Source organism: Festucalex cinctus, chromosome 1 (genome assembly GCF_051991245.1).
Source record: "Festucalex cinctus isolate MCC-2025b chromosome 1, RoL_Fcin_1.0, whole genome shotgun sequence".
In the NCBI taxonomy this organism is placed as follows: domain Eukaryota; kingdom Metazoa; phylum Chordata; class Actinopteri; order Syngnathiformes; family Syngnathidae; genus Festucalex; species Festucalex cinctus.
This window is the reverse complement of record NC_135411.1, coordinates 6,370,029-6,391,900: the sequence shown is the minus strand read 5'-3', so window position 1 is coordinate 6,391,900 and position 21,872 is coordinate 6,370,029. Positions and strand designations below refer to the sequence as shown.

The window sequence follows — 21,872 nt, the reverse complement described above, 5'->3', positions numbered from 1 at the left end:
CGTAGCACACAGATGTCAACTTGTGCACAGTTTTGCCTCACTAGTCACATTTAGACCTGCTAGTTGATGTGTGCTACTAGTACCGCTAGTAACATAAAATACTACTCACTATCATCCTACCAGTTGTCAAATTCTACTTGTTTAACAACATTCCACTAGATATGAATTTGTACCAGTTAACATATATCTAGTAACATAAAATGTTCCTAATTAGCATTCTACTAGAAGTAAAATTCTACTGGTTAACATTCAACTAGACAAACTTCTGTTAACATCTACCACTTAACTAGTAGTGCACAGTACAGTTTTGCATCACTAGTATTATAGTTGCCCTACTAGATGACTCCTTTGTGGTAGTCGTACTACTGCCACTAGTGACAAATTTAGTTTAAAATGTCGTATTTCACTTACATACTAGTAGAAACAAAATACACACTAGTAGTTGTGTCCCACTAGTAGTGGTAATTGGTAAATGGTGCACGTTTTATCGACACCATAAGATGCTCAAAGTGCCTACAAATATGTCAAAGTTGTCCCATTGGTGCACAGAAATGTCATCAAGAAGTGGAAGGCCATTTGGGTTGTCACTCATGATTATTTTAATAATTGATGAATCTGTTGATTAATTTTATGATTAATTGATGAGTCAGATAAAAACTTTAAAAATTATATCCTTTTATTATTAAATTAACATTTATTTTATTTATATTTATATATTAATATAATTATGTCTTAATTATATATATATATATATATATATATATATAATAGAATAAAATTAATTAATATATGTTTATATTATTATTATTACATTACTTCCAGCTGACTGCAGAAAATGCACAAACTAGATTGGTCAGTATAATGTGTCAGAAAATGGGCAAAAATGTTAATTATGGTTTTCAAAATAAAAGATGTTTGCAAATGTCTTATTTTGATTCAATACAAATATAAGCAGTATGCGTTCATGGAAGACTAAACAGAAATTGAAGAATATTTACTGGAGATGCTCAAATTTGGCCCATTTGAAGTAAAACAAGGTCTCTAAAGTGAGAAATTGATTGTCAAACTAGTTAATTATAATTGATTAGTCATTCTACGAGTGCAATGAATTGTTAGTGAGGACAAAGTGTACAAGTATGTGTCAAGGATATTGAATAAAAATCCCGAAATGCTTTGCATACAAATCTTCATGTCATTCACTTCTGGTGACTTTGAATTTTCTACCAGTAACTTTATTTTTTGCAACTAAAGTAGCACACTTACTACGTGTTGGTTGGACAAAAATTATTAGTAGTGAGGGGAAAATATAAGACGCCAATGTGCGCTGGATTTCAATGATATTGAAGCTCAAGCGGACGACATAATTCAATGCTGTTTTTGAATGATCATACAAACAAAAAACAAAAAAAACAACGTTTCCTTGGTTTGGTTTTTAAACGACCAAATAATAAAAAGGATGCGGGTCCATGCGAACGGACTGACACAATGGCAATGACAGCAGCCGTGGCTTTGCCGTGGACGCTCTTCTCCCCATCGCCGCATGTGGCCTTTGAACCCATTGTTGTGTCGCGGCTGACGTCAGTGCCGTCGGAGCGAGCGAGCGAGCGAAGTGAGCGGGCGGCGTGCGCCTGGCGAGACAAAGGCGGCGGAGAGAGACTACTCGAGCGGGCTGTGCCGGAGAGAGCGAAAGGGGGTCACGGACTGGAGCGCCCAATCCCACTTTTGTTGTTCCCCCCTCCAACCACCACCACCAAGTCACCCTCGGTTACGGGGGCCGGCGGTTTCCCGGACCATGAAGACACTCTCAGGAATATTCGCACAGAGACAATCGCTGGCGCCCTTTTAACGTTTTTTTTGTTTTTTGGACAACTCTTGTTTTAACGCCCCCCCCCCCCCCCACCCCTGTTTTAGCGTGCTAGGCGGCTAACGTGCTAGCTCAAAGAAGGCTGCACCTCCTCCCTCCTTCCTTCCTACCTCCTCCTCCTCTTCTCCTTCCCGGCTTACTTTCTCATCTGTTCCTGGAGGAACACGGCGACGGCAAAGCGGTGGGGTAGAGCGAGACGACAAAGTCAGGATAAAGTAAGTTCGGGACGCTTTTTTTTTTTTTGCGTACATTTTGCGAAAGCGAGTGTCTGTGTGTGTTTTGAAAGGAGTTCCACAGTGGAGCTAGCTTAGCTCCCAAACAAAGAGGTCGGCAACGTGACTGAGTGTGGAGGAGCTAGCCTGCTAACTGGCTAGCCGGAGCTAACACAACAGCACTTGTGACACTTCGTCGCCCTTTTTTGATTCTTGTTTTTGTTAGTAATATTAAAGTGACTGGCGACACATATCGTTTGCTCGTGTTTGCGTGGACACGCATTGTTATGTTGTTTCAAGGGGAGCACTTCTATCCCGACAAAGCTGGATGCTTGGAGTTGTCAATCACAACAAGACAAAGCAAAGCGCCCAAAAAGATGACACCCACCCCAAAACATAAACACAACTAATCGATTTCCCCTTTTTTTTTTTTTTTTTTTTTTCCCCAGAAGTGGGGCGAGCTCACTCCCGACAAAGCAAGCATCCGTGATCTGATGTGAGATCCACGGAGGAGACTATGCCAAGCCCTTTATTCCACCCCGACATTATGGACCACGACGTGGTGATCAGCAGCCAGCACAACGGGGTCGGTCTGCCCCGAGAAACGGACCAAGAGTCCCGGGACGAGGACCACCAGGAGGTCCTCCGCTTCGCCCTGGACCAGCTGTCACTCATGGCCCTGGAGAAGGTGGACGGCGGCGGCGGCGGGGGGCTGGTCGACACCCTGGACGGGACCCAGGCCCCCGGCTCGGAGGGCTACGTCGACCTCCAGATGTCCCGGGACTCGCCGAACTCGTGCTCCCCGTCGCCGGAGTACTACGGCTCGGGCGGCTACCACATGGCCGGCGGCTCGCACCCGATGCTCCACGGGGAACAAAGCGCCGCCGTCCTCTGCAACCGCAAGAGGAGCGTCAACATGACCGAGTGCGTGCCCGTGCCGAGCTCCGAGCATGTGGCGGAGATCGTGGGGAGGCAAGGTGAGCCCTTGTTTTGTCGCAGGTGTGGGGGGAACCCGCTGGTTCTTTGTTTGGGTGCTCGGTCCTCTTTGACAACTTTAGTTTCCAGACCAGGCGTACTGTGTACTGTGTGAACTAAAACCGGCACTGTCATTACTGCATTTTTTTTTTTAAATGTCATATTTGCTACATGAAGTGCGTGCTTTTCACACTGTTTTTAGACAATAGTTTTGACAGGTAGCGCGGCAGAAGGAGGAGGGGGGAGGGGTGGGATGGGGTCAGACAAAGCAGTCTGGACATGTCTTGCAGCCTGCACCAAACAAAGGAAATGGCGCTCAATGAGCTTTGAATGCATCATAAACCGAGAAAAGGGGGGACTCGGGTGAAAAAAAAAAAAAAAGCGAGCGTCACCCGTCGCTTTTCGCGTGTGCGTTATTGCGCGTTTTGTGCGCGTTTTGGTGGCGCCGGTGGAATGGTAGCAACAAACACGGGACTGGGCGGTGTTACGCCCTGCACCCAAAAGCTCCGGCTCGCCTCCGTCCGTACGCCGACGCCGCTTGCCGCTCGCGACGCCGCGTTTTTGCCCGCCTTCCGACGGAATTTCTCGCCTCCTTTGTCCGCCGTCGCGCTCACTCGACAGCGGCAGGCGCTTATTTATTTATTTAAAAAAAATTTTTGCCGCCGACTAGCTTGTCGCGGCCGCGGCGGCGTTTCTCCAGCATTGTTCTCTTTGTTTGAAAAAGCCATGCTTTCTGCTTCCCACAATGACATCACACTCCGCGCCTCCTATTGGTCACCCGGATGACGCGTCATCATTTAAAGGCACAGTGCACCAGACGCCACAACAGACCGAATTTGTTTGGGAGGAGGCTTCACGTGGAACATAGCCCTTTAAATGGTTAATCGAAATAGAAAAGAAAAATTAAGTACGTGTTTATAGGTATTGAATATGGAAAGCCATTTAAGCATTTATTTAATATGCTAGATCAAGGGTACCAAGTGTGGAGGGCTACCAGTTTGATACTTATTATTATTATTATTATTATTATTTATTATTATTATTATGGTGGCTAGAAAAGAAAATTGGATAAGTCAACCACAAAAAAATTCTGCCTTGAAAAGGGAGCGGGACAATTACCTGACTGATCAATAGGATAATCAATTCTAAAAATATTTGTTAGTGACTGTTATTAATAGTGACATGTATTTATATAAAGACACTGATCGTGTTAATGATTCTTCACAAGTAGGAGACATGTAATACTTTATTTCTGTAAAATTCTTCCATTTACCTTTCAAATGATGCATAAAATTATACACAGAAGTGTATTGCAGTCACTTGGGAAAAAAACATTCTTTTATTGGTAGGATTTGTTTTTGTGAATTTGTAAGTTTGTTTTTCAAATTATTACATTTTTTTTCATGGATTCTTTTCCCACCAGTGTTTCTGAATAGTTTTTCATCTATTTTATTTTTTTTTCTCTTTTTCAGATTTTTTTTCACATTTTTCAAAGTTTTTTCCCCTAGTTTTTTTTTTTGGGGGGGGGGACTTTTGTTGTTGTTTTGACAACACACCCAAGTGTTTCTGATTTTTTTTCTATTTTTTTCTCTTGTTTTTCAGAATTTTTTTTTCACGTTTTTCAAAGTTTTTCCCCTTGTTTTTTGGATTTTTTTTTTCTTGTTTTGATAGCCCCCCCAGTGTTACTGAATATTTTATTTATTTTTTTCCTTTTTTTTTTTGTCAGAATTTTTTCCCATGTTTTTCAAAGTTTGTTTTTCCCCTGTTTTTTTTCTCTTTTTTTCTGTTTTGTCAGGAGATTTTTTTCTTTTTCTTGGAGTGCATATATTTTTATGAATGGGGGAAAAAAAATACAAAAACAGACAAAAAATCAGAAAAAATATTCAGTGAAGCAGGAAAAAAATATATTGAAAGAAACAAATGCCCCAAGAATATTACTCGGAACGCTGGACTTTTTATTTTATTATTATTATTATTTTTGTCAAGTGATTGCCATCCACTTCCATACTTGTACAACATTTGCAGAAAATCATAATATACTGGTGAGCTATTTTTGGAACAAGCCCGCAGGCTACTCATGTGGTTCTTGAGGGCTACCTGGTGCCTGTGGGCACCACATTGGTGACCCCTGTCCTTTAGATATTCATGTTCTAAGAAAAAAAAGAAGAAGAAAAAAAAAGATATTCATGTTCAGGTTCAATCACTAGTACGCTTGTCCTTCAGAGGAAGACCGTGCACAAGTAGAATGATGAGGACAATAGTAGAGATGTGTTTTATTAATACTCTAGCATAGTAGTGTGCTAGTACGTTTTATTGCATACTACTAGCGAAACTAGCACTTGTGGAAAATTGTTAATGGCAAGACAGTTGATTTGACTGGACTAAAGCAAATGCTTCTCAAATTGGAATTGAGTTATCTTCCTTAAATCGTGAATTGTTTTGTTGCAGCTCTTTAATGTCTTCTCCTTTATTTTAATGTCCACGCTGTTGGTCTTTTTTTTTTTTTTTTACTTGTCACATGCTCCATGACCCACATTAGCTATAGCAGGCCAGACATGAAAATGAAAATGGTGGACCAGACCAGCTTATGTATGGGTATTTTGGCATTCTTGCTCATCTGATAACTGTGTATTAAGAACTTCGACCATGTCAACTAACAAGTTTTTCAAGTTCTGAACTGTTGCTATTTTTTTTAACCACTACCTGAGTGAAGTGGAAAAAGAGAGTAAATGTAGTCAGTGCTTGTTCTGTGCATCAAAGGACTCAAGTTATTATCACTATCAATCATTTTATCAACTTGCACTCCCCCTAGTGGCCATCCTTGCATCTGCATTGCATGTCCACTTCAAAAACAGGATAACAAGGTTTATTTAGAGTTGTAGTCATAAACCTGGCGTTTTTTCTGCACCCCCCCCATTCCAGGTTGTAAGATCAAAGCGTTGCGCGCCAAGACCAACACTTACATCAAGACGCCCGTCCGCGGCGAGGAGCCCGTCTTCATCGTGACGGGCCGCAGGGAGGACGTGGAAATGGCCAAGCGGGAGATCGTCTCCGCGGCCGAGCATTTCTCCATGATACGAGCGTCCCGTTGCAAAGCGGGAGGGTCCGGAGGAGGAGGAGGCGGAGGAGGGGGCTCACTTCCGGGACCACCGCACCTCCCCGGACAAACAACCATTCAGGTAACTGCTTGACTGCCTTCTAAAAAATTCAAATTAAAAGCTCAAGGTGGAAGAAAGAGCCTTGTAGATTGTTGCCCCAAAATGTGTATGTCATTTGATCCGGTAGTCGACATTTTTTACAGTAAAAAGTAGGGATGTAACGATAATTATCATGATATTGTGGGGAGGGGGTTTGGCTATATTTAACTCATTTGCTCCCAATAACGTATAAATGTTTTTTTTTTTAATGTTGTAAGTGTCCCAAAGACGTATTTATACGTGTGTTTTTTTTTTTTTTTTTTTTTTTTTATAATGCTCGAGCATACAGAAGGCTTTGATGCAGCCTCTCAACTGCAAAGAACGGTTGCAGAAATGTTAGTTATTACACAAACGGCCAGCAGAGCAAAGGAGATCAACCAGGGCCATGAGAAAAAAAGCTCAATTACTTACAATTTTAAATAGATTTGTGAAAACTGATGAAACTTAGCTGTCTTCTAACAGATAAAAACATACTTTTTTTTTTTCCCTGATGAAAGAAGAGACTTTAATCTTTCTTTTGGTAGGTTCCATGTTTTTATAGCACTCGAACACAATATTCTGTGGGCCTTGCAAAATCAGTCAAAATCCAGTAAAACAGCCGGGAGCAAACGGGATTGCGAAATGTGAAAATGGCGGCGAGTGAATGAGTTAAAAAATGTCTTGGCGGGTCTGTGTCTTGGTCTCGACTCGGTCTCAAATCTCAAAAAGTCTGGGTCTTGCCTCCGCCTCGGGCAAGCCTCGGAATGCGTCATCTTGCGTACGCTTCGGGTCGCCGCTTTCACACCTCCACTTTCAAGTCTGTCAGTTTCCTCTTTCCCTCAAGCGGGACCGAAGGCCTCGCTGTTCGGGTGTGCCACACTAATATCTGAGTGCAGTTCTCTGCTTTGGGCTCCAGGTCGTCAAGGGTGACCAGCTGCTCTAAAAGACTGCCCTCCTGGCGACCCGAGCGGGCGTCCAGCTTGAAGTTGGCGTGAGGTTTTGACAGGATGAGGTTCAGGTTAATCGCAAAGGCGGCCATGTCGAGTGCAAAGGGCCGACCGGGGTCATATTTGACGTCGAAGCCGTAGACCTTTCCCAAGCCGTTGACTTTGATGGACTCGTACCAAGCGCCCCCGACGAGGCCGACGGGCCACACCGAGACACGTTTGGTAAATCGCATCTCCTCAAACAACTTGAGGCTGTAAGTGTTGTCGTCGTCGGCAAAGTAGACGACGCCCGGCTGGGTAACGGAGGCTCGAAGCCACTCCAGGGCCAGATTTCTTTGTAAGGTCCCGCTCGGGAAGCTCCCGTTCGGATCGCTGGATGGCGACGGCACGTTGAGGTGGGTGTAGGTGATTCCCGACTGGCCGAGGAGCCGACGAACCAGATCCGTCTTTGTTGTCGAGTCCTCCACCAGGATCCAATGCAGCTTGGCCACATGGAGCAACGTGTTGGCCAGGCGGGTGAGGTCGGCCTTCTGCACCGCTCGGCGGTAGGTGGGCGTGACCACGTAGATGGTCGGCAGGTCGTCGGAATCGGGCGGAGTCGGCGGCCTGCCTCCGCGTGCGGCGCCGTCGTTGCAAACGTAGACGAGCAGGCTCCAAGGCAACGCGATCAACAGGAAGCAAACAAAGTTCTGTTTTTTCACCGTCCTCATGTCCGGATCTTGCTCGTTCACTCCCTGTGGACCGATGACAAAGTTTGGCAAAGTTGTTTGGCGTGATTGACAGAAAGGTCTTTTGCTGTGACAAATATGAACAAAGTTGTTAAGCCTTGTTAAAATGGCCGAAAATGCAGCAACCACAACTAGGGATAGACAGATTCTCGGCCGGACCGATTATCGGTATTTGGCATGTTGACAAATATCGGCATTGGCCTTTTTACAAATCTGAAGGCCGATAAAGCTGGAATCTCACCGAGCAGCGAATGCTTGCGAACGTAGCAAATTTTGTGTTTTCATCAGGACTTGTAAGATGTTTATAGACACTTTTTACTTTTGCTTTTGCAAAGACATTTCATACATATTCAGACAATTTTTCACTGTCTGCAAAGATCTTTTGAACCCTGGCGAAAACCCAAAATTTGATACGTTTAATTTTGTATACATTTGTCACTGCTGACACTGGGAAGTCCCAACACTTTTTTTAATTTATAAAAAATAATAATTTAAAAAAAAAAATTGAAATTGCGTTGAAATTTTGGAAAACTTTATTTACAGTAGAAAACTTTAGAATATTTATTTATTTGGAAACACTGAAGTCCCAACACTTTTTAATTTATAAAAAATAATAATTACAAATTTTTGTTTTTGAAATTACGTTGAAGTTTTGGAAAACTTTATTTACAGTAGAAAACTTTATTTATTTGGAAACACTGAAGTCCCAACACTTTTTAATTTATAAAAAAAATAATAATAAAAAATTAAATAAATTATGTTGAAATTTTGGAAAACTAATTACAGTAGAAAACTATGTATTTATTTATTGCTTAGTTTTGAATTTAGCTTAACACATGCTGATGACCCTGGACGTTCCCGGCAATTTCTACAATTTTCATTCATTTTTAATTAAACAAAACTGTCTATTCTTAATATGTTTAAAATTCAAATATATATATATATATACATGCTATTATTTTCTCTTTAAATGCAAATGAATATCGGCTTGAAATATCGGCCCTGTAAAAAGCCATATCGGTCTATCACTAAATACAACACAGTGCAATGGGGGCAGAGGTTTTGGCTGGGACCTTTTTTGTTGTTTTCCCCCGTTGTTGTTGAATCTGCTATCTAGGCATGTGTCGATAACCGGTTTGACGGTAAACCATGGTATTAAAAGTCATGTTTTTTTTGTTTTGTTTTTTTTAAACCTCCCGGTGTGCAAGCGGCAGCCTCGTCTCATTATTTACGTCACGTGAGAGCACCTTTGCCGCAGCAGCCAATCACGTTACTGTCGGGCTGGCCGCATCTTAACTAAACTCGCTGCCGCGGCTCACCACCATCGACGATAACGTTTACACAGCATTTTATAAGTTCAGCAAAGTTTCCGTGGATGTTGTCTTTTTCAACTGTGGGATTACGTCGTCCTTTTTAAAGTGTGATTTACACTAAAGTTGACCTTTCAAGTCTGTCATTGGTCTTGTCTGTGGTGTTCAAAACAGTATTTTTAGAGTAGGCTAATATTTTACACTTGGAAGATAATAAGAATTGAGAAAGTATTTTCTTTTGCCAGTAGGTGGCGCTATCACTGCAACGACTATAAGTCCGCAGATGTCTTCAGGCCTGGACTTCCATTAACTGTGTGAAATTTTGAGAAGATTGGATCATCTGGGTCACGTTAAAGCAGCTTTTATTGTCCCGGTGAATCATCAGATTCGGCAACACCGTAATGGCCACGCCCCTTTGCCGAAAAGTTACAATATTCGGTCTGAGGCATGTTCAACATCTCAAGGCCTTTTCTGACAAATTTTCAACTCGATCTGTTCAACGGGCTTGGCGCAGTAGATAAAAACTGTAAAGCCTGACATTTCTTGTATTCTCCCGAGGTGACACGAATATACGGATAACCGAATATTACAAACGTGTCTTCAGGCCCACAGATGCACGTGAAGTTTGGGATTTTTTAGGGGGGAGTTTGTGCCTGTTGAGGCCCCGAAAACTGTGACTCATTCTGTGAAATGATTAAAAAAATTGATGTGACACTTCCTCTCTTTATCTCTCTCGCTCTCTTCTGCTTTACTGACACATTCTATCTATCTATCATCTATCTCTCTCTCTCTCTTTATCTTTATCTCTTTATCTCTCTCTATCTCTCTCTTGCTTTCTCTCTCTCTCTCTCTCTTTCTCTTTCTCTTTCTCTCTATCTCTCTTTCTCTCTATCTCTTTCTCTCTATCTCTTTCTCTCTCTATCTCTTTCTCTCTCTATCTCTCTCTCTCTCTCTCTCTATTTCTCTCTCTCTCCATTTCTCTCTCTCTCCATTTCTCTCTCTCTCTTTCTCTCTCTCTATTTCTCTCTCTCTCCATTTCTCTCTCTATCTCTTTCTCTCTATCTCTTTCTCTCTGTCTCTCTCTCTGTCTCTCTCTCTATCTCTCTCTATCTCTCTATCTATCTCTATCTCTCTATCTATCTATCTCTCTCTCTCTATTTCTCTCTCTCACTTTCTCTCTATCTCTTTCTCTCTATCTCTCTCTCTCTCTCTATTTCTCTCTCTCCATTTCTCTCTCTATCTCTTTCTCTCTATCTCTTTCTCTCTGTCTCTCTCTCTGTCTCTCTCTCTATCTCTCTCTATCTCTCTATCTATCTCTATCTCTCTATCTATCTATCTCTCTCTCTCTATTTCTCTCTCTCACTTTCTCTCTCTCTCTCTTTCTCTCTATCTCTTTCTCTCTATCTCTCTCTCTCTCTCTATTTCTCTCTCTCCATTTCTCTCTCTTTCTCTTTCTCTCTTTCTCTTTCTCTCTCTCTCTCTCTCTCTCTCTCTATCTTTCTGTCTCTTGTCTCTCTCTCTCTCTCCTGCTATACTGACACATTATTTCTCTCTCTCTCTCTCTCTCTCTCTCTCTCTCTCTCTCTCTCGCTATAATAAATATTATTAAATAATAAATTTTACAAAATCAATAGTGACCTTGCAGCAGTCAGTGCTCAGGCCCTAATGAGACAAAAATAAAATGAAAGAAATTGTACCTGTTTTAATCTTTAGAGATTGTGGTCCAATCGGGCTTCCCACTGGAAGATCCTTGTCGGGTGATGTGGTCGTCTTCCAGGTTCTTTCCACATATGCCCGCCTCCGCCCACAGTGTCGAGAAGCTCCGCCTTACTGTCTCGAGCGTCGTTTTCCGTCCAGATAGGCATGGCAACTTTGCTCGACACATTTGTAACCTTTGCTGGTGCAAAGTGTGACGATAGTTGCTCAGACCACTCGAAACTTTTATTTTTTATTTATTTATTTTTTATTTTTTTGCTCACTAGCCAGTGTGGCTGGTGGTTTCCCACAGTTAGTAGTAAATACAGTCATAATACAGTAGTAAATGCATTTTGAATAGTCAAAAAAATTGTTCATTAAACATGCTTTAAAACATCACAACAAAGTCACGCTTGGCATTTGTATTTAAAAATGTATATATAAAAATATATATATTTTTTTTTTAGCCCCTTTTTACTGAAAATGAATATCAGCTCCAAATATCGGTATATCAGAACAAATTAAACTTTTATCTCAAGACACCACTGTATTCTATAACAAAGCAGCCCCTAGTTTTTTTTTGTTTTTTTTTTGTCGTCTTTGCTGTACTAGAATAAATTGTAATTGCACATCCACTACAGTAGGTGGCCGTGGACAACAAATGATACAATCTGTAGTTGCGGTGGAGGTTTGGGGTGTCTCAAAATGTTTTTTTTTGTCCTTGGTTAACAGAAAATTGAGAATTGCTAACTAGGGCTGTTCAATTATAGAAATTGAATTACAATATCAATTATTTCACTCCACAATTACAAAATTAGCATAATTGTAAAAAAAAGACAAAAAAAGTAATACTAATTTTTTAGTTGTTTAAATTTATACATTTGCACCTTTTTTTCCCATTTTGAAAGAACTAATTTAATAAATTTTGTTTCATCCAAAAGGAGCTTGCATAATTAGTGTTTCAAAGAATTTTATGTCTTAATATATATATATATATATATATATATATATTTTTTTTTTTTACGTTTAAACATTTTTTTTGTTTTGTACCAAAAAATGGTCCTACTGCACAGTGCACATGCTGCACTCCATCTTCAAGTTTTTGCCAACATAAATGCATAAATATTATAAATATATGTTACCATAAATTCTGTTTGGTCCAAAAGGAACTTGCATAATTATAGTGTTAACTATTTTTTATTTTTTTTTAAATTGGTCTTAATATTTTTAAATGCTTAAACATTCCCCTGTTTTGTACCAAAAAAATAAATAAATAGTGTTTCCTTGTTTTCTGCCGGTGTTAGGTTCCAAAAAATACCCGCAATACATGAAATCCGCAAAGTAGTTAGCTTTATTATTATTATTATTCTACTTCTTTTCTCTCTTGTTTAAACATTCACAGTGTTTCAAACCTTCATAAATTTTATATTTAAAATTTTAATGAGAACATTACTATAAAAAAAAAATAAAAAAAAGTGAACCGCGTTATAGTGAGGGAACAGTGTCATTGTTTGGATAATCGTGATTTCAATTATTGCTGAAATCATCGTGATTATTATTCTTTTTTTTCCCCATAATCGACACTGACGTCCCTTCCGTCCTTGTTTGTGTTTCAGGTGCGCGTGCCCTACCGAGTGGTGGGCCTGGTCGTGGGTCCGAAAGGCGCCACCATCAAGCGCATCCAGCAGCAGACCCACACGTACATCGTGACGCCCAGCCGGGAGAAGGACCCCGTGTTCGAGGTGACGGGCATGCCCGAGAACGTGGACCGGGCGCGCGAGGAGATCGAGACGCACATCACGCTGCGGACGGGCACCTTCGTCGACCTGCAGGGCGACAACGACTTCCACACCAACGGCACCGACGTCAGCCTGGAGGGCCTGGGCGCGCTCGGCGCCGGCCTGGGGGCGTCCCTGTGGTCCCGGGCCGCCCACCACCACCACCACCACCACCACCATCCCGCCGCACCGCCCCCTCCGCCCTCGCCGCCCGCCACGTCCGCCGCCATCCAGATGTCGGTCGGCCGCAAGATGTCCTCCTCGGCGGCCTACCACAACGGCGGGATGACTTCGGACGGCTACGGCGGCGGGCGCAAGGGCAACGAGGGCGCCAGCCCCACCAGCCCCTTCAGCACGGGTTCCAGCGGCGCCGGCTTCACCTTCGGCGGCGACTCCACTCCGCTGGCTCCCTCGGACGAGCTGGCCTTCGAGTTCAGCGCGTCCAACATCTGGACGCCCTTCGCCAACAAGCCGGGCGGCGGCGGCGGCGGCGGCGGCTCCTCGCACCCGCAGCTGCGCCGCAACAGCAGCGGCCTGAGCGGCGGGGGCGCCGTCACCCCGCGCCTGTCGCCCACGCTGCCCCAGCAGGACGCCCTGGAGCACCCGCTGGCCCGCCGCGCCCAGAGCGACCCCCTCAGCGCCCTCTCCTGGCTGCAGTCGGGCGGCGCCTCGGCGGCCGCCGCCGCCGCCGCCGCCGCCGCCGCCTCCTTCTCGGGCGGCTCCAGCTCCAGCTCGGCCGGCTCGTCCACGGGCTACTCGTCGTGCTCGGCGTCGTCGCTGCCCGGCGGCTCGCCCACCGACTCGGAGGGCCTCGGCTCGGGGATGCTGAGCCGGCTGAAAGGCACGACGGGCGCCGCCGCCGCCGCCGCCGCCGCCGCCGCCGGCGTGGTCAACAGGGACTGCTTCGTGTGCTTGGAGAGCGAGGTGACGGCCGCCCTGGTGCCGTGCGGCCACAACCTCTTCTGCATGGAGTGCGCCGGCCACATCTGCCAGTCGGCCGAGCCCGAGTGTCCCGTCTGCCACGCGCCCGCCACGCAGTGCATTCGCATCTTCTCCTAAAGGGAGCCACAAGAGTCGCACGAATACTCTTGAAGCGGACCGTCGTCATAATAATAATAATAATAATAATAATGAAGAAGCATTACTAGAGACAATGATGCTGACCAATAAGAATAATAATAATAATAATAATAATGACGCTTTTGGATTGATTTGGAGGCGACGTGTGAAACTAGTGTCTTATCTCTCTTCAGGCCTTCATCGCATCTCTTCTTCCTTCTCGCAGTCTTTCCTTTTTCTACTCGGCAGATATTTTTCCATGAAGCCGTCGACACGAGGCCTGCACTTTTCTACTCGCTCAATGGGGAGGGGGGGGGGTGTCAAACTCATTCTGCTCGTGGGCCACTTTGGACTTGTGCTTTCCGCCAGTATGTCTGACAACGTAGAATGGAATTGACGTTTTTTTTTTCTTTTAATTTCTGCAAATAAGTGCTCTCATTTGCCATGTTTCAGTGGTGCCTTGAGATAAGACGAAAAATGTGTTCCTGGACACAAAACAAGTGATAGACCGATAAGGTTTTTTCAAGGTCGATGCCGATTATTAGTCAAGGAGGCCAATTACCAATATTTGGAGCTGATAATTCATTTTTTCTATTCTTTGTTGTAAGGTCTTTAAGTATGTTTATTGCACATCTTTTCAAAATGTTAAATTTTTTTTTTTTTTTTTAATCTTAGACAATAGAAGTCCTTTTAAATTTCTAACAAAAATGTTCAGGGAGCCCCCAAGGTTATCAATACATATTAAAAAGTTCAATGGAAACTTGTCAAAAAATTTTCCCCAAATTTAAAAATACATGGAATCTTAAATTTTTAATCTTCAACAAAACCAAAACGTTGAGCAGAATCTCTTATAAACATAACTGAAAATTAAAAAAAATTATTCCCTGAGATTAAAATGGTTTTAGATGTATTTTATATTGACCATCTATGGAAGCGGATTCGGGTCAGTGAAGAGAGGAAAAACCGTTTGGCAGGATTCTCACTTTAAAAGTGAGAAGTTTTTTTTTTCCCCCTCTCTTTACTGGCCCTAATCCTCTTCTATAGACCATCAGATTTATAAAAAAAAAAAAAAAAAAAAAAAAAGGGGGGGGGGGGGGGTGGAGGCCGATACCGATATTCTTCTAAATGCCCAATATCGGTCTATCCCGACACAAAACACTTGTAGGACCTGCAAATGGTAGGAATTGGTTCTTTGCAGATGATAAAGAATATATACCCATGAGAATGATCTCTCGACGTGTATGGCTGCTAATTGTTAGCCCGTGTTGCTATAGAGTTTCCCATTGTGTGTTAGCATTCAGGTAGCGGATGCTATGTGGTTGTTTGGCAGTCAACTGAAGCAGATAAACAGCTTGGCGCTTCTTTTTTTTGAAGATTATTTAGCCATCAGTTTCCATGATGCTCAGATCTTGAAAAAGTCTGAAGTCGAGTCACTCGTATCTCAAGGCGCCACTTTGGAATTTGGGAGTTGGAAGGAGTTAGTCAAAGAAAACAAAAGCTCGTTTGAATTCAAAGTAATCCCTTAAAAGGCAAAGAATGACAAATGAACGGTTTGGAATCGGAAGTCAAGTATCGTTTGGTTTCTTTTAAAAACATAGTTGGGACCAAAAAAACAAACAAAACAAAAAAAACCACGAGAAGTGAAGGAAGGCATCTTGCGACTGTGGCACACGTTTGAGCGGGAAACCACAAAAGCCTCAAAATGATGCGAGTTTGACACAAATCCGATTGTTTGGCTTTGCTCTTGCGTGCTGTTGACCCCACTCGGTGACCCCCAACCCCCCCCACACAACTCGACTCCCGATCCTCCATCTTGTGGCCTCGACGTAGCCGTCAAGCGATGCCAAATGTCTGCAAAAGTGAGCACATTGTCTCTCGCGTGTGCAGCTCAGGCCAAAATCGCGTGCGTGTGCGCTCTTGTCCGCCTCCCCCAACGCAGGAGCTGATCCGTCCGTCCACGCCCTCCCCCACACAAGCCCACCAACATGCACCACAACACCCCTCGCTCCCCCCCCCCTTCCTCCCAGTCCACCCACATCCTGTCTGTTCCACTCGCATCGGCTCCGAAAGTGCTTTCGGACTGTGGGGGCGTGCGTGCGCATTTCCTTGAGAGTTTAAATGTGTGTGGCGGTGTGAGAGGAGTTCAATGAGAGAACGGGATTCTGTGTGAGAGGAGTGTGCAAATGTATTTGTGTGTACGTGCACTGTGAGAGTTTAAATGTGTGTTTCTGTGTGTGAAGATTTTACTGAGTGTGATTAGTGTGAGAGGAGTGTGGTTACGGTGAGAATGTATTTGTCACTGTGTGAGGATTTTACTGATTGGGATTGTGTGAGAGGAATGGGACCTGAGAATGTATTTGTGTACATGAGAGTAAATGTGTGGCTGTGAGAGGATTTAACTGAGTGTGGTATTGTGTGAGAGGACTGAGAATGTATTTGTGTGTATTGTCTGTGTGCGTGTTCCTGTGTGATGATTTTACTGAGTGTGATTTTGTGTGTTTACTGAGAGAATGTATTTGCTGCAGTGGGAGAGGATTTGACTGAGTGATTTTGTGTGAGAGGAGTGTGTTTTTTTACTGTGAGAATGTATATGTGTATATGTGCATCATGAGAGTTTCAATGTGTGTGGCTGTATGAGAGGAGTTTACTGTTATTAGTGTGAGAGGAGTGTTTTTCCTGTGAGAATGTATTTGTGTGTATGTGCATTATGAGAGTTTAAATGTGTGTTTCCGCGTGAGAGGGTTTTACTGAGTGTGAAACTGTGAGAGGAGTGTGGTACTGTGAGAATGTATTTGAAATGTGAGAGTTTAAATGTGTGTGGCAGTGTGAGAGGATTTTACTGTGTGATTTTTGTGTGAGTGGTTTTGTGAGAGTGCATGGCGTGTGAGTTTTGTTTGAGCGACTGTGTTGCTGTGTGGAAATGTGAGAGTAGTTTGCGATTGTTACAATGTGAGAGTGTAATTGGTCAGAGGGAAAGTTATTTTTTTTGTGCGACTTGTGTTGGAATTATGTGAGTCAAATCTATGAGAGGGAGTTTTGCAACGTCACTCATGAATGTTTGCTCGAATGAGGTTGTGTTTAAAATGGGAAAGTTAAGTAAACAAAAAAAATGTTGACAATTTGCGCCGCCACTCGTCTCAAAACTGCATTCTGACGAATATTGCGTTGAAGTGTAAAAATCCATTTCAGGGGTCGGCCATTTTGTCTCGTACTGCCACTCGCCGTCGACTGAAAATGACGTCGCAGTCGCTCAAGGATCACGTCACGTCACGACCAATCACGGCTCACCTTTTTTTTTCTTCTGTGTTTTGGTCATGTGACAAGTCACAAGATGAACCTTTTTGGCCATGTGACGTCATTTTCAATCGACAGCAATGCGCAAGACAAAATGGCCGCCCCCTGAGATGCATTTGTCTGCTTAACTCATACACACGTGCGTTATTATTCAGAATGCTGTTTAGGGGAATTTTCTTTCCATGCAAAAAATAAAAGGGGGTCAATAGAAGTCTTTTCCATGCACTAACAACCCCCCTAAAACCTGGCCCCTCCCCCTCCCCCTCCCCACCATCTGAACATGAACAAAGTGCAAACAGCTCTGACGTGTTTTCCTTTTGGGTCTTCCACCCTCAACTGGCAGCAAAATGGATGATGCCTCTCCATCATCCTCTTTGATTTTTTTTTATTTTTTTTTATTTGTATTTGTCTTGAATCTGACGTGAGTTTGCAGCAACTGCCTCCCTTTTTCTAGCGTTTGTATGCGGAATGTGCCGGAGACGCGAAGAAGCCATGACAAACTGAAATTGCGGTGCCAATTAAGGGCTTCCTCATCCTCCTTTTTCATTTTTTGGGGCCCCACACGAACGTAGGAAGACTCAACTGTAACCTTTCTGGCAGCTAGTGGCCATCATCATCATCATCATCATCATCATCATCATCATCATCATCATCATCACCCAGGGCTTCCGCACACACGTAAACTTTGTGTTCCAATCCCCAGCAAGCTGCAGAATGTTTTTTTTTTTTTTGTGTGTGCTTGATCTTGGACCATGATGGTCGTGTGGGATTTGAAAATATGGCCAACTTGAGTCTGTTACGTGCGCGCGTGCGTCTGGCTTAGAAACCGGAAGTGTCAAATTGTCTTGTTGTTTTTCGGTCCGCGCGGCCAATGAGAGAATGTTCAGCTTAATGTACAGTACTTTCATTGTTTAAAAAGAAAAAAGAAAAGGTACAGTTTTTCAGGTTGACTGCTGATTTTTATTTTTTTAACGCCAACGTGTTCCCCTTCCCCCCATTTTCTCGCTTCAAGGTTTGAAAACAGGGTTTCCTGAGGCACGCTAGCCTGACCTCCGACCTTTCTTTTTTTTTTTTTTTTTCCTGAGGGGGGAATGCAAAGCCAAGCCTCGCCAACAAAAAAGGGGGCGCTCATTTCGCCACCCCCGCTCGCCTATTTTTGTTTTTTATTTTTTTGCTTTAAATCTCTTTTGTACGCTGAACCAAAATGTCGAACCACGTTAGCAGAAGTCTCCGCCCACCCGCCCGCGTGTGTAAATATCGGAACAATCATTGGCGTCTCGTCTTGTTTTCGCCAGCAAATATGGCTGTTTGGAAAACGAGAACTTGTATCATTATTTGTAAGTTAACCATCTGCATGTCATTAGCTCATTCTTAAGATTTAAAAAACAAAACAAAAAAAAAAACTTTTTACACATTTTATTTTTACAATTGATTTGCTTACCTAAATATCCCAGACAATAATGTGACCGTTTATTAAGAATTATTTTTATTTTACTTTTGTTTTATATTTTCATTACTTTCTGTGTACTACATATAGGCAATTTATAACAAAATGAGAAAATTATTGAAGAAAATTTTAAAATTGAAATATATTTTATTTGAAAGTTTATGGACCTTTTAACCGAGAGCCGTGAAAAATTGTATCAAGGTATAATTTGAGCTGGTCTAACGGTTATGAGAAATGTATCAAGAGTTTTATTTTTTATGCTTCTTTAATAAAGTCTTGGTTTTTGTTTTCATTTTTTTACTGTAAAATGATAAATATGCGTCTTGTCTTTATTTGTGCTGTGTTTTGTTGCCGTATGGGACGCACGTCTTCAGCAGGCACAAAAATAAAACCTTTTCTACTTTGTCAGTGAGCATACGCTGCCCTTATTTCAACGATTTGAGGTCACGTGATTGCACTTTTTGGACCAGGAAAACTACAGGGGAAAAAAAATAAATTATATGTATATATATATATATATATATATATATATATATATATATATATATATATATATATATATATATATATATATACTGTATTTAATTTTAATGCAGGTGGTTGGGGTGATACTAGTCGTCCAGCAGATGGTGCCATTTCCACCAACTTGTCAAGCGAAAAGTAGGCAAACGTGTGAACTGGAATTCAGTTTGCACAAATGACAATTAGCTTGGGTCAATTCCGTTTTGCTGCAAAAAAAACAAACTACTAAATTGTATTGCTTCTGTATTAATTTAAAACACTATAATGTAATGAGGTCAAATGTAATCAAACGTAAAATGTTCATTTTATAGGATTAAAAAGTACTTAGTTACTTTATAATGCATCAATAATCTATATTTTTTTCCAGATTTTTACTAACGCGCACTATCGCGCACAGTATTTGTTCTAGTGTAGTTGCCGTAGTTAGCGATCCAAGATGGCCGATCTTCTGCGCAAGCGGGTCTATCAAGACGCGATCGGTGACCCCTGCGCGATCGGTTTCACGCATGCGCAGAAGATCGGCCATATTGGATCGCTAACTACGGCAACTACAGAGGTCCAAACACTTTCACACGGCGCATACTGTGAATAATGAAATGCACTCAATATAATGTAATGAGGTCAATATTAACGTCTTCGCAATATAGGATTAAAAGTTGCTTAGTTACTTTAAAATGCATCATTAATCTACATAGATTTTTTTCATGTTGTTTCATGGTTTTACGAGCACGCACTATCGAGTAGGAAAATAAAGCTATTTGTTTTAGTGTGGTTGCCGTAGTTGGCGATCCAAGATGGCCGATCTTTTACGCATGCGTGACACCGATCGTGCAGGAGTCACCGATCGCGTTTTAATAAAGCGGCCATTTTGGAAATGGGAGGTTTAGTTTTGTTTTGTTTGTTTGTCACGCTGATGAATCGGGAAGAGTGCAAAAAGAGTGCAAAAATTGATGTATTTACAATACATGTCAAAATTGGATACAAATGTTGATTTAGCTGCATCTGGGTTATAATTTATAGTTTTTGAAATTGTCATTATTTGTTTGTTTTTGAAGCAATCTTGTTCTTCCGGTCTTGGTGGAAAATGGCGAAGTACAGTACAACAATTTCAGGTTGTGTCATGGAAAACCGATGCAATGTTCTTTTTCCTCTTGCTGACTGCTTTTGCTTTGCTCAACATTTTTTTTCCCCAGCATGTATGTGTCTTCCGCTGTGAGTGCGATTGATCGTCCATGCCTGGTGAGTATGAACGTGACTTTCTTTATTTTCACATTTTTGTACGTAATCTTATTTTCAAGATGAGGACGAGAAAAACACCCAAATGAGTCCGACTGTGACACAAACGTCCTTTTTAATAGGAAGCCGATCAGTCAGGCTGCATTCTAGTTCCGGAACAATCAATTATGATAGGAAACCAATTAGAAACATCCTCAGTAGAAAATAATCCTCTCATGCGAATTCTGTGTTCACACTACATTCATATTTCTTACAGATATGACATATTCACAAGCCTGTCGGGAAAAAAACAAACAAACAAACAAACGCGTGGATGAGTCGTCATTACACAGCAAACAATGTTTCCAAACAAATGGGAACATATTAAAAAAAACAAAGAAAAAAAAGGAGACGCGTGCTGGCACACAAATTTCCCATCATGCATTTGTCTTTTCTATTCACAGGGGTGGTCGTCATGTCTGCGTGCACGCATGCATGCATGCGTGTGTGCGCGTCATCCGACGTGGCCCTTTTTTGTGCTTGATGGCACAAAGAAGCGGGTGGCGAAACCCTCGCGTTGTGTTTTTTCTTTTCTTTTTCTGTACACATTTGCAGCGGGACGCGAGTCACGTGACGCCGCCAGCTTGAAAAAGCCCCGCAAGGCAAACGTCACAACACGTGAAGACGACTGTGCGGATGCGTATGCGCACATGCGTGCGTGTGCTCCTCAGAAATTATTATTATTATTATTATGAATTGAGCATGGTGAGAGATCAGGGTTTCCCAAACGAAGGCTCGTGGCAGCTTTAGAGTGCCCCGTTGTCTGACGAGTGCATGTCATGATGAGAAGAGACATTTTCTTTTCTCTGTGTATGTATATATATATATATATATATATATATATATATATATATATATATATATATATATATATATATATGTATATACCCAAACAATATAAAAAAATTATTGTATTAATCATGTATTAACGTTGATTAATTGCACTATTAATTTTGACCACAGATGATCCTCCAGCTGGCGGGATGTTTGTTTTCAAGGTATAGCGCAGTAAAAGTGAAAATAAAAATGAATATAAAAAAATATAATTCGAAAATTTTATTTAAAAAAAATATCTATAAATATAATTGGAAATAAATCCGTTTTTATTTTCCCCTTTAAGCATTTATTTATTTAGTCATTTATTTATTTTGAATTTTGGCAGTTTGGGCTGTACTGCCAAGTCTGCCAAGTCGAAATGTTATTCAAATGAGGGGGCGGTCCTAAGCGTGCCTTGGGTTGGACTAAATGACTAAATAAATAAATAAATGACTAAATAAATAAATATCAAAAAGTGAAAATAAAAACGGATTTATTTCCATTTATATATATATATATATATATATATATAATTTTTGAATTATATTTTTTTAATATTCATTTTTATTTTCACTTTTAGTCATTTATTTATTTTGAATTTTGGCAGTTTTGGTCCTCCATACATGTCAAACAATTGTTGAAGACATCGTAATGTTAAACGTTGGGGAAAAAAAAAAAGAAGAACATAACAGGTGCTCTTTATATTTGTCAGGCAAAAAAAAACGTTTCTAAAAAATGTTTGAATGAAAGTGTTTGGGAAACCTTGTTCCAAAT

At 41.8% G+C, this 21,872-nt stretch overlaps 1 protein-coding gene and 1 pseudogene across 3 annotated transcripts; one reads left to right on the top strand and one right to left on the bottom strand.

Annotated features, from left to right (window-relative positions):
- Window positions 1-1,497: 1,497 nt before the first annotated feature.
- On the top strand, window positions 1,498-14,799 carry LOC144013861 (RNA-binding protein MEX3B). 2 transcript variants are annotated; one of them, XM_077513192.1, is made up of 4 exons: window positions 1,498-2,079; window positions 2,529-3,053; window positions 5,974-6,230; window positions 12,524-14,799. In XM_077513192.1, exons 2-4 carry the CDS (start codon window positions 2,594-2,596, stop codon window positions 13,742-13,744), a joined length of 1,938 nt encoding a protein of 645 aa, XP_077369318.1. In that variant the 5' UTR covers window positions 1,498-2,079; window positions 2,529-2,593; the 3' UTR covers window positions 13,745-14,799. The 2 variants fall into 2 exon arrangements, with proteins under 2 accessions (XP_077369318.1, XP_077369308.1); XM_077513182.1 differs by having other exon boundaries at window positions 2,526-3,053.
- LOC144013851 (galactosylgalactosylxylosylprotein 3-beta-glucuronosyltransferase 1 pseudogene) lies at window positions 6,743-11,032 on the bottom strand (annotated as a pseudogene). The gene is made up of 2 exons (XR_013282353.1): window positions 10,910-11,032; window positions 6,743-7,908 (listed from the first exon to the last, which is right to left on the bottom strand). The product of XR_013282353.1 is annotated as a galactosylgalactosylxylosylprotein 3-beta-glucuronosyltransferase 1 pseudogene (transcript).
- Window positions 14,800-21,872: the final 7,073 nt, after the last annotated feature.